General features: G+C 43.2%; 1 protein-coding gene across 1 annotated transcript in view; it reads right to left on the bottom strand.

Moving 5' to 3' along the window:
- Window positions 1-10150: 10150 nt before the first annotated feature.
- Window positions 10151-13197, bottom strand: part of DDAH1 (dimethylarginine dimethylaminohydrolase 1) — a gene marked incomplete at its 5' end in the record, with an annotated part of 101290 nt that continues 98243 nt past the window's right edge. Inside the window, 2 exons of the mRNA XM_019530602.1 lie at window positions 10151-11539; window positions 12669-12812. Coding sequence (XP_019386147.1) covers window positions 11423-11539; window positions 12669-12812 — 261 coding nt within the window. The remainder of the gene's footprint in view (window positions 11540-12668; window positions 12813-13197) is intronic.

The following is a 13197-nucleotide window of genomic DNA, read 5'->3' as shown; positions in this document are numbered from 1 at the left end:
GCCTGGCCGCGGGGCGGGGGCAGGCCGGCCGGGGCAGAATTAGCCCCGCATCGCTTGCGGGCCTGGCTGCTGCTGTTTCCCCTCCAGGGCTGAGAAAGCTCTAACTCTCCCCCCCCTGCTTGAAACAGGAAAACACTTGTCCAGCTTTAGGATTCGTTCCCAGTGTAGACAAGGCCTTCCCAACCCTTGAGCCGCAGGAATGGCGGGCGGGGTCACCGACCAACTTTAGAAAAGGATTCTCTTTTTAAAGGAGAAAAACGTGGGAAACGGCGGCTTTTTCCCTGCAGGTTGGCAGAGCTCGGGTCTGCGAGGGCGCCACTGGGCCGAGCGAGGGGCACGGGTGGGGGCTGGCACTGATGTTTACAAGGGGCCCTGGTACAAGAGGGCTGAGAGTCACCGCTGCTTTAGAGGAAGCTGCCCCTGAAGCTCTCCGCAGCCACCGATGGAAATCAAGCTATAAACAACGGTGTCTAAGACAGCTTCAGCTATAAGCAAGTGTCCCCAAAGATGTCAAGGACCACGGCTTTAATGGCTTTCCATTAAGGAAACCAGAAGCGAGGAGGCAGGCACTGTGATCCATCTAAAAGAAATGTACATCTTTTGTGGGGTGGAAACAGCGAATTCATTTCTTGAATGGCCTGATACTCCCTTGCTTACATATGATTATCAGGACTGTCAATGCTTCCAAATTTGGAAGGCAAGAAAAAGTGAATTCACAAGTAACATACCAGCCCTACTGAATGCTCATCTGTACTTGAAAGGTCAGTATTGAATGGTTTGGTGGTGATGCAAGCTTTTAACCCTTATTACAGGACAAAGAGGTATGGGGATGTAGAAGAGTGCTGATTATAAGGATGGGAAAACACTGATATTGACAGAGGAAAGAGATAGAAATCCCTGCAAGTGGAATTAGACAAGGGGACAAAGGCCAAATCAGATTCAGAAAACATCTCTGACAGGCAAAAATATTGGAGAAAAATGCTATGAAAAGAAAACACAGAGGAGGCAGTCTCAGGGGAAAATATGGAAACCAAGGAAAACGTATCAAGGAGCTGAAAAGTGGGAAAGAAAATTGGAAAGCAGGCACAAAAGACAAAGACACATGGAAAATAATTTTGTTATAGAAAAGCTGCTTTATAAATTGTCATATCAATACTTTAATGGTGACTTTATATATAACAAAATAAATGAAGCATGATTCAGCTTTGGATGTTATGCAGATTCTTTCAGAAATACTGGAGGGGACATGATTAACCTAAGCTGATGACTGCAAAAAATTTGGGAAGTTTCTTATTACATGTGATTAATGAAACTAGTCGCTAGAGGTCACTATTGTGCCACATAATCTTTTTTCCATTATAACTAAACTTTTAATTAAAATTTCTATTGCTGCAGCTTCAGCACTTGAGGTGACTACATAGCTGGCACAGTGACACTTCAGCTCCTCAGTGATCTCACTTTGCTTGGAGCAGGTCAACCTGACACAAAGATTAAAATACTGGTAAATACTACAGTCTGTCTATGCCAGTGATTCTCAACCAGAGTGCAGTGGCACCCTGGGGTGCAGTGAAAAGGAGCCACAGGCTTATGTCACTTTTGTGGCTATAGGGGTGGCATGGAGGCCACAGGGATGGCACCCAGCTTAGACTCTTGTAAGGGTCAGAGACCCCAGGGAGATGAGCAGAATGAGGGCAACCTTGCCTGAGGCAGGGACCCTCAGGGGGCTGCACAACAGCAGCCTTGCTCAGGTCAGGGAGCCCCAGGGCTGCCACTAGAGATCAGGGCCCAAGGGCCTGAAGCCTAAAAGGGCAAAACCAGGACCCAAGAAGGCGAGACCAGAGGAGCACAGAGCACAAGAGAGCAAAACCAGGGCTGGGGCTCAGAAGCCAGGGTCTAGGGCAGTGGACCTCAGCTGAAAGGCACAGCCAGTGTAAGACCCACAGGGCATGGGCATGGCTAAGGTGGAGGGCACAAGAGATCTGAGGGACTGAGGCTTACTCTGGCCCCTGGGTGCTGTAAGTTCATCGAGGGATGTTGGCGAGGTAGACAAGAGAGGGCACCTCAAGGAATCAGAGTGGGGCACGAGTTGCTTGGCCTCTAGGTGGCATCAGGACTGTCCTTGGGGCAAGCACCTGCTACAGATGCCTTGACATTCTTTCAAGGGTAATGCTGGGTGCCACACAATGTTAGCATTGTTAGGTGTGCAAACATGATTCAAAAGAGAAACAGAGATTTCAAACTGGAATCTGGGGGTGCCTATACACATGCTCTCCTGCACTGTGATTCGACTTAGTTAATCAAGTCTACTGGAGCACACTAATTAGAATGCTCCAGCGGGCTGCAGCGTCTCGTATTCAGCATCTCAATGGCAGGGGCACTTTAATTAAAGCCTGTCAAACATTAGTTAACGCGCCAATGTGGCCATTTTGAAATGTGAGGAGCTGAATACATGAGCTGCTGTGGTTTTAGTTAGAGCAGCTCCCAAGAGCCAATCTAATTGAAACATGCCCCTCCCCCTGCCAACCTGGAGCTCATGTAGGCACCCTATAGTGTTAAAAGCATTTCAACCTGTTGCCTAAGTGCTTTGCAACAGAAAAAAATGTGCAATTATTTTTCTGTAGTCAAAAAATGAAAGAAAAGTAAAAGTTGGTATTTTCCAAGGGCTGCCTCAAGTCTAAGAAGGCTGAGAGCCATTGGTCATGCTAGTCATTGGTTTCACCAGTTCAGCTGCACCAGTTGTAGTACAACTACAACAAATTTAAAGTCTAAAGAAGCCACCTAACTACAAATGAAATTGTACTTATAAACAAAAATAAGTCTGTTAAATTAGTACTAGTTTTGAAGAGACTTCTTCACATCCAGAAGGTAAATATATAAAAGGCAGACAGAAAAAGAGAAACAGTAAATATTAATATTATAAGGGGGAAAAAACCTACCAATTTTATACATTTTTTCAATGTATTGTATAAACACAATATATTTAATTTTATAGTACCTCACATTATTTTTGAAGTAACATACTTCATACTTCCGTTTAACAAGTTTTACTTTTGTTTTGTGACATAAAATACAATTAATTTATTGCGGCTCTTTAAAAAGGATCTCATGTTGAGAGTAAACACAAATGAGAAATGTAACACAACATATTTTATCAATATTTATGGAGCACTGTTGTATGAGTACCACCTGACAAACACGGAGAAAGACACTGTTCCTTTCAGTGGGAGATGAAACCACAAGGATCATACTCACTGCTCCTGACCAGCAATCCAGGAGATGTGCTCTGAACGGGAAACTCCTTGAGAGTCTTTTCATGGCCACTCTTCCAACCTCATGAATACTTTGCTGCCTTCCATCTGGGGATTTCAAAGCTCTCTGTAAACACTAATGATTACATGTCACACATGTGAGGTAGGTAAATATTATTTACTCATTTTTCTTTCTGTTGAAGCCGAGGCAGAGAAAGGCTAGTAAGGTGAAAATTTGCGAGCTTAAATGTAAAAAATTATGCTCATAAATTTATAGCAGGTTGCAAACATGGTTTTCAGAACCCTTAAGGTTCCCAGTGAGTAAGTGACCTGCCCACAGTCACCCAGAATATCTTAGACAGAGCCAGGCATCCAGAGTTTCTGATTCCCTGTCTTGTTCTTTAACTCTGAGATCATCCAATGCAAATATTTTGTGTATCCTTAAAAATTTACCATTGTTATAAGGTTTTGGTACAGGTCCCGGCTCCCCACAAATCTGGAAATTTGGTGGCAGGGAGCAGTAGCAGTGTTAATTGCCAAGGCCCTGAAAGTTTCTGGAACCATGGGGAGGCCATGGGCTGGATGACTTCGCTCTGTGGGCCTTGTAGGGATTTAGAAACAAATCCTGTGTAGTTGAATTGGTCTGACTCCCTCGGTGCGCACAGTTTTACTGGTATAAAAGGTGCTAGCTCAGTTTACTCCTGTACATTTGCAATGCGTAGGGGGTGTATGCGGTTGCACATGCACCCCCCCGACCAACACTGTGCTGCCTGTGTCTGCAGGCGGTCCGCAATCGCTGCTGGCTGCCGCTGCCGGCAGTGTCTGCGGTTGGTCGCCAACCACTGGTTGGTGCTCATCATCCCCTCGCCACACCGCCGACAGTGCCACGGCTGCCTGTGGGAGCTCCCTGCTTACCGCCACCATACTGCTGCCGCCAACAGCGCTGCCACTGCCTCTGGGAGCTTGCCATGTCCCTCCAGCCTCTGGGGGCACATGGCATTCATGCTCCTGTATACATTTATACCAGATTAAATTGTGCTAACATCAGTAATGATACTCAGTTAACTATACCTATATTAAACCATACCCCAAGCTGACAGATTAAAAGATGCATTTAGATCAGGTCTAACCAACCTTTCCATCAATGACAGACTCTCTATCCCTGTAATGAGGTGAGTCTTGAGCTGCGGTATGCTGGAAGTTGCAGCACACTGTTCCTAGCTAAGCCATGCAGCCAGGAATTGATGCAATACTGTTCTGTTTTTTCATACTGATTTTCTGAAGCCTAAAATAAAATTTGATGAAGCAAATTAATGAACCTCTGGATCATTAAAATTACTATAAAATATAGATTACATGTAGGACCCACCACCACTAGATGGTACTGCAGAACTTTAATTTTTTTTTTACCATTTAGCTAAGCCTCAAGTCACTGAATTGTCTCTCAGCATGTATAAAATAGATGTCTGGTATCCTTCAGCGCAGAGTGATGCGCCAGGGACCCAGGCACCCAGGACAGCCCCACTTAACAACCCCAGACATTAGCACGCCACAAGGATCATTTAGTGACTGGTGATTATTCAGTTATCTTAGAGAATCAAAAAGCATTCACGGTATCTGGACTATTAAGCCAGTATTATTTTTTATACATGCAATTTTTAAATATCAGTGTTAAATCATTATTTCTTCTATAAGATTGAATAAAGGCATAGTTTCTATTTGCTTTGATGTCTAGGCTTGGCTGTATCAAGCTTTAAGGTTTTATTAAATAGAATTTAAAATGTTTTAAATGTTGATTTCAAACATCTGAAATCAAAAGCTAGCATGCCAGATATAACACAAACTTTCAAAGATGTATTTTCAGTCTCAAAATAAGAAACAAATACACAATTCACCGTACAACTGACACTTTATTCCTTAGTGATGGACAAATATAATAACTGCAACAAACAAAAATAAAAGCAAACCGTTTCCAGTTATAACAGGCTATGGAATGCATTGATGTTTTTGGCACAAGAAGTGGACAACAATTACAGTGTAATAGTTTTCCAAGTTAAAGGAATTCAACATTGTTGTGGATTAGTAAGTCATACTTGTGTTCTGCAGAACAACACACAGTAGAACAGCGACTAACAGGATTCACATGCAACTCTAGATAAGTTACATCATACGTTTTCTAAAACTGCTCTCAGAGTTCAAGTGAGGTTCCTAATATTTTGTTCACAGTCACTATATAAATAATACATTTTTAACACTCTTATCTGTTCATCTCCATAATTAAGAATCAAAACAAAACAGAGAACCTTAATCAGTATCTTTCTCCAAATACTTCCATGTAAATTTTGCTTATCAGCATCAAGGCAATTCTGCCATGACTATTTAAATACTATTTAGGATGCTGAGTAATAGCAGAAGCAGATTTTTCCATGCTTCATTTAAAAACTGCTGTAAACAATGGTGAAGACAGTTTCACTGCTCTGCATTCCACAGGACTTTTATTTTTAAAACTGAACATAGTGTTCCCTATGAGTTTTGCAGCATTTTCATGGGAATCACTGTGCTGCATATCCCTTAAAAATCCACAAAATACTTTTATACAGTGGCCTAGGTATGATAATTAAATGAGTGTATATATATGTGCAAAAGAGAAGTACAAGAACGGAAGAAATCAAGTGTATTGTTATAAGATACAGAATGTAAGCATAGATTCACTGCATAAGAAGGGAGTACTACTCAACACAATACTCATATTCTGGTCAAAGTGGAAACCCACATGTCCTCTGGTCTTCCTAACGCATGATAATGGAAAACAACATACTGGAAAGGGTAAAGGTTTGGCATGTGTGCTGCATCTCCTTACTTTTTACTAAGCTACTTTATTAAAACTTGGCTGAGAAATTAGACATTTTTGTGTTGGTTATTAACCATAAAAATCAGCCTGGTACATTGTGGTCTGGTGGCTGGCAAGGCAGAGTTAACAGGGGCTAGCACTCAATTAGCACTCAGTGTTCCATTTCCTTTTCTGGTTTGGGATTTTCCTATATGAGGTCTGGCTGAAGATCTACATCAGGCATCTAAAAAATGTTCAGGGACAAGGTTGTTGGATGTATAGGATGCTCATTATATGCATTTTGCATCAAAAGTGTACTTACAACTGCACTTTACAGCTGGGCAACAAAGGTAAGAGTGCTAAGCAAGAACACTAAGCTGCTTACATGCCTTGCTGGCCATGTGTACTGTATCGCAAATGTACAAGCTGAAGTTGTTTTGCTTGAGCGAGGGCCACACAAGAGTGCCAAGAGCAGAAGAGATCTCCTGACTTGAAGGAGTTCAAATCTCCCAGCTCCCGTTGGTTCTTTGTCTAAGAAAGGTACATGTATAAATAAGAGGTGTGTCCGCCCTAAGTCCTTAACTGCCCTTCATTAAGTCTCCTCTTCCAGAGGAAAGTGGAAGAAGGAGAGCACTTGCAACCTCTTCCATTGTTCTTAGGGTGAGAAGGAACACAAGAAACCACCTGACCTTGCTACAGCTGAATCCCTTCCCTTCCTCCAGTTCAAAAACCAGAAGAGGAGTCACCTTTGTATCCTTCCAAAGATACAGCTCTGCCTGCAGACTCCCTCTTCCACCTGGAGACAAGACAGGCTTTGTCAGATTTCAGGATAGTAAAGTGGTTCCATCAGCTTCTCTCTGCTAATGTCCATACAGGAAGACAAAGGTGAAATGGGGTACTTGAGAGTGAAATGCCAAGAGTAAGGAAGGGAGAATGGAAAGGGATGAAGAAGTGTCACTTACAGAAAAAATTAAACCCAGACTAAGGAAACGAGAGAGGCAGACGGGGTTAAAGGTGTGAGAAAAGAAATGAAAGGTGAGGGGGAGAGACAGCTTGGAAGAGAATCCAATTTGTAAGCACATAAGAAAGCCTCATAGGCTAGGGATAGACATTACACATAAACCAGTTTAAGTGATCAGAAATTGGTTTAAACATGTAACAGAACAGACATTCAGTGCACATAAACCAGTTTGAAAATGCCCGAAACCAGTTTGAGATAAACGTGGTTGAATGCAGTATCAGACTTAACTGATCTGGCTCAAACCGGTTTATGCAGTGTCTGTCCCAGACCCCTTGCTGGTTTCAATTAAATCAAACTCCCCCAGCACCCCAGCTTGCTCTCTGGGCTGGGAGGAGCTCTGCTCTGGTGAGCTGGGCTGGACCCTCCCCTCCGCTCTCTAGCCAGAGCAGGGGCAGGGGGTGGCCATGGACCCTGAGGCAAATTCCTCCCTCTGTCCCCTCTCCCCCACTCCACTGGCAAACCCCGGGAACTGCAGCTGCTGTTTGTCAGCTCCAGCCGTACCTGCATGGCTTGCCTGCTGCCAGGCAGGGACAGAGTTCATAGTTTCTAAGGTCAGAAGGGACCTGAGCAGATCATCAAGTCCAAGCCCCTGCCACTGCAGGAAAGAGTACTGGGGTCAAACGACCCCAGCAAGGGAGTTAATTCCTCCCTTTCTCCCCTGTCTCTCCCAGGACCCCCAGGGGTTTGGCTGAAGTCTCTGTGGCTTGGAGATTAATTCCAAAGCGTGTCTGAGGGGGAGGGGGCAGTGGGAGAGAGGCAAGCTAGTCCCCTGTGTGCAGATCTAAGCCCTGCACCTGTGAGCCTAGAGCTACGACCTGCAGAACCAGACAGGTGGGAAGTGTTGGCAAAGACCTGACAATTATCACATATGCTGGAGATGTAGTTATGGCAAGTTGCAGACAGCTTCACCAAAGAATGCAGAGACCTACATACCTAAACGAAGCCTTTCTGAATGCCTGGCTGTAAGGAGACACTGCTCTCAGGATTGGCAAGACTAATTCTTGGCTTCCTGTTTTACATTTTAAGTTAGACTAAGTCGCATACAATGTGTTTTACTGGGCTGTATCTTAGCTTAGGTGAGGATTCTTGGCAGTTCCCTGTTGTATGTTTGGCAAATTACTGTGTTCAATACATGCTTGCTTCAGAGAAAGGACTTTTTCCCCATCCCCACTCCTCAGTCTGGCAGCAGCTGCCCCCACTCCCCAGGCTGGTGGCTGGCATCCCGCATGTTGTGCTAGCCCCAGCTGGTGGCTGGCCATGCCCCCTCTGCTCCAGCCTTGGAGGACATCTTTCTTCTCTCCCCTTTGGCAGTGGCTGGCAGGCATGCTCTAGCAACCCCCAGCTTTTGGCTTGAGCCACTGCAGGCATGTGGCTGCATGTCCTGGTTTAACAGAGAATGTCTGTCCAGTTATTAATCAGTTTAAGATGCACAGCTTAGACTAATCTGAAAAGAGTGAATCAATTCAGGCTCGGGCTTTTTGAATGTCTGTCCCTTGCCATAGTAGGTTAGCCCAATGGTCCATCTAACCAAGTGTCCTGTCTCCAACAGTGGCAAGTATTAGATGCTTTAAAGGGACAGTATATAAATGGGACATGTTGAGTGACCCTTTCATAATCTCTCTGGTATCGATATTAACCTTCTGGAGCTGAATTAATGTTATAATGTTAGATCTAGGACTTGCCTAAACCACTGTGGGTCTTAAGAAGGATGGGACTGAGCATGCCTCACTCATGTATGTCTACTGAGGTACTCCAGAGCTGGAAGTTCCTCCAAAAGGCTGCTCCAGACTTTCCCCCATAGGTGTCATGAGCCATTACTGTCCAGGATTGAGGTGGGAGTGACAGCTGAAGGACATGGCTGTGGATGGAAAGAGCTGAGTACATGTGATGATAGGCAAGGGGATGGGTCTTTCAAGGCTGGAAGTCTTTGGTGCATACATCTCTTTATGTTTTAACAGAGCTTGCCTCTGATGGATCACAATTAAGAACTAAATCAGAGGTTCCCAAACTTTTTCTTATTGTCTACCGCCTTCCAGATTTACCAGCTGTGTACCCCTACCAACATACATTTTATATTTTGACCCCTTAAATGCCAATTATTATTATAATGAAAATTAAATCTGTCATTATACAACTTCTCCAGCATACTCCCTGGAGACACTTTGCATACATCCGCAAGGGAACACGGACCAGGGTTTGGGAAGCCCTGGAGTAGATGAACTCAAATTCTCCTTCTGTAATAACAAACTCCTCTGAAGCATAGGAGAAAGCGAGCCTCCATTTCATTTTTATACCCTTTCAGACTGTACATGCTGGTCAGGTCTAAACCATGACAGAGGGGGTGAGGAAGGGGCATCAGAAAAACCAGAGACATTGCAGATACACAAAAACAACACATCTGTTTAGCTGTCTTTGAGATATGAACACCTTTTCCAGAGATATTACTCCTTTGTCAGCATTCTTTTTCTTGCGGTATGTCCTGCCACTGCAAGATGCAATGTACTGGGGCCACAGACACCTATTTTGGGGAGCAGCCAGACCCAATGAGCTGCTGCTCCTCTTTGGATCTACTTTAACTAGTGGTATGAGGTGCATCAATGAAGGTGTCCATAATACTGACAGCACAGGGAAGTGTCATGATGCAAGTACCTGTCTTTCCCTCCTTCTTTCTATGTAGAAAAGCATGTGGGTTTCCAAGAGAAATATACAATCACAGTGTGCATTTAATTTGAACTGTTTACTTTCTATACAGACTATGGTGGTTGAGTTTGCCTTCCCTCAGCTTCTACTGTAGCTTGGCATCGAGCCACAAGTAGCACAGGAAAGGTGGGGATAACCAGGAAGTTGATAAAATGTTCAGACTATGTTGTCAACCTCCAGAGAGTTCCCACCACTGCTTCTGTTTGGGGATGTCTCCATTCTTAGTTTGCAAGTGATTTAATGAGTTTCATGTAAACACAATTGTGTATATTTCACTTTAATGTGGTGAAGAAAGTCTGACTCAGTGGATAGACATGTTGTGGAATCTGCTATAAAACAAATATATTTATCTTAACTGAATACCACAGTAAATATTCATGCAATTAGAAAAAAAAAAGATGGCCATTGTTCCAAGTAGAACTGCCCAAAGGACAGATTGAATACACATACCAACCTTGCGAAAGACAATAGCTTCCCTTATTCATGAGCATAATCCAGGAATAGCTGCTCTTCAACAAATTTCACAATCTCTGTCTTTTGAATTTTGGTAGCAAGTTGTCTATCTGATTACAGAAGATAAAAACTAGACTGAATAAAGGAAACAATGACTACTCAAAAGAGGGCAGAATGTCACAGAAGTAGGTGGGGACCAAAAAAATAATTCACCGAAGATATAAAAAATATTTCTAAATATCTTGTGTAATGCAAATATTTTGTCTACATGGGCCTCAAACATTCATAGGATGTGGTCTTATGATCACAAAGATATGGGCATCTTTAATCAATATATGGCACACTTACACATCTCTTCCATTCCAACCCAGTTTGAAAGAAGAATAAACAAACTGGGAGTCTGAACCCCTGGGCCACATCCAGATTGGCTGATGAACTATCTCCTTTCCTGTAATTTAAACCTAGCAAATAAACACCCCCGCTGAATGTTCCTGTACAAAGAGGCTTTTCCCAGGTTGCCACCTGCAGTCTGAAGTGTATTCTAGTCTCAATGCTGCACAGAAACAGCATTGTGATACCAATCAGGATAATAAGTATAAGCAATTTCACACTATTCCTGTTGTCACAGGGAAAGCATCCTTACTACACAAGAGACCAAGTTCATGAACCTATTGACTTTCCTTCATTAACTACTGATATCATGGATCTCTGAAAGCGGGGGTTGGAGGGGAGGAATAGAGAGGGGGAAGACTGAAGAAGGGTGAGAAGAGATGAACTAGAAAGGAAAGGGTGGGTGGTAAAAGGTAAGACAGAAGAAAGGTTTCAAGACAGTAGAGATGCTTACACTCTCACCAATGATCAGGTTCTAAAATAGTTTTCACACAGATTATATAAATTACTAAAGCTAGGGGTTAGCTATCATAATTGCCTTTTCCTAGCCCATTGGACTAATATGCTGTAGAAGTTATGTTCACCCCAGCAAAAACATACAGAAGCCTTAAATACCATCTATAAGGACATAATAAAAATACACAAAGCAAAAGGTTTGTAAACAAGGGTTAGTAGCACAGTGGTACAGTAGATTGTCAATAAAAACAATAAAAGTGTTGGTATAGATTCTTCTACCTTGCATGTACGTTATTGCCAGTTACAAGGACAGATTCTGTGAACTCATAATTCTGAAGTTTTGTTAATAAGGATACAACAACAGGTCAGTGCACCATCAACTTTCTGCAGTTCTATGTTGGCTATTGGGATCAGCATGTGGTCCTTCAGCTTTTCAAAAACCTGTTTAGGGAATAAAAAGGAAGAGAGTTATCCTGTGTATGCATCTCTCTGTCCTTTACTCAGTTATTTACTGAATCAATGCCACAGACACAACTGTACAAGTCTGAAGCCTTGTCACCCATCACCATTCTTGCTTTGGCCATCAAGACAATGAATAGCATAAGAGCTGCTGTGGTTCTGCTGACCCAGGGGCACTATGAGGCTGTGAAGAAGCCACAACAAGGAAGAGGAAAAATCTCCAACTCTTCCCTGTTCCTTCCATTATCTTACAAGGAATTAGGTGATTCTCCCAAGCGGTCTCATTGTCCTGCTGTTTCACTAATCTTAGAAGTTTCTTGCTTGAGAAGAAACAAGAAACTTTCTTTACTACTGTAATGGGGCCCTGCACTGTTATTAGGGGTTCAGGGGAGTCTGAACAGCCCCAGACCTGAGAGAACTCGCTGGAGGCTGGGGAACCAGGTCCTAGGATGTGGTAAGTCCCTCAGCAAGGGAGCTGACACAGGTGTAGGGAGTGAGAGAGGGTTAGCCACATGATCCCAGGGTGGGAAGGATAGAAGACACTGAAAGCAGCCTCAAGAGGCTGCATATTATCTACTAGCCTGGCTGCAGCAGAAGCAAGGGTCCTTGGCCAAAGCCAGCAGCAAAAGTAAAACTGGTCAGCTCAACTAGCTTGACCAAGCATACCCTGCTGTGATCTGCCTAGAGCAGCCTACAACTACCATGTCCATTAGCTAGTTCTTTGTAATAAAAGGGAATAATACTCCGACATTTTCAAACATCAATGAATGAACCCTTTCACTACCACTGTCCTGCCCCCACTGCCTGGCCTCTCTGTAAAGGAAGTAGGCACAATAACAAATAAGTAGTTTTTTAGATGGGGTGCCGCTGCTCAATTCACAAAAGTTATGGGGGTGCTTCAGGTCAACGAGGAGTGCCTTGAATCTAAAAAAGTTGAGAACAAGTGGTCTAAGCTTTGTGCTTTCACCATCTGACAAAGATACTGTAAGTGAAATGCTAAAGCTTGGCTCTAAAAGACTACGACAATTTTCAACTTCCACTAAATGTCATGGGTGTCAGGGCTGCTCTGTACCTCATGGAAATGAACCCTAATTCAAAATTCTCCTTTTACCTTTGCACTTTCCGGATATTCCTCAGGAGCTCGGTGAAGCAAGACGTGGCCTTTGTTTGGAATGTTTAAGTACAGACAATTGGCTGCTGCATCATCCGGTATTGTCAATTTGTCGTACCGATGGTCACTCATCTGCTGCATAGTCTGTTGAGAGAAGTGGAGTAGAGCTATTTTAGAACAAAGATGTTACATTTTGAAGGTAAATGTGAAAACACAAGCCTTGAAAAACTAGCCAATCATGATTTTAGAGTCAAACCAAGAGTTATTTCATTCCATAATGAGCACAATATGTTTAAGTCTGTACTTCAAGTAGAGGACCTACTGGTTATCAAGTATAAATGTTAATAAACTCAGATTTAGACCTTGAAAACCTCTGTAAATGGTGGAATGACTAAACAGAAACCGTCCATGGCTCCTTACCACGCCCTCAAAAAAGATCTAGTCAGCAAGGTTTTTCTGTAAGAATTACAAGGTTTCCCTTAGATACTGAACACCAAAAAACTTCTAATGATGTCAGTGTCAGCTACCA

The sequence above is a fragment of the Crocodylus porosus genome, unplaced genomic scaffold (genome assembly GCF_001723895.1).
Source record: "Crocodylus porosus isolate Cpor-Errol unplaced genomic scaffold, CroPor_comp1, whole genome shotgun sequence".
NCBI classification, from domain to species: Eukaryota; Metazoa; Chordata; order Crocodylia; family Crocodylidae; genus Crocodylus; species Crocodylus porosus.
The sequence above is the reverse complement of the archived record's forward strand: the minus strand, read 5'-3'. Positions and strand labels throughout refer to the sequence as shown.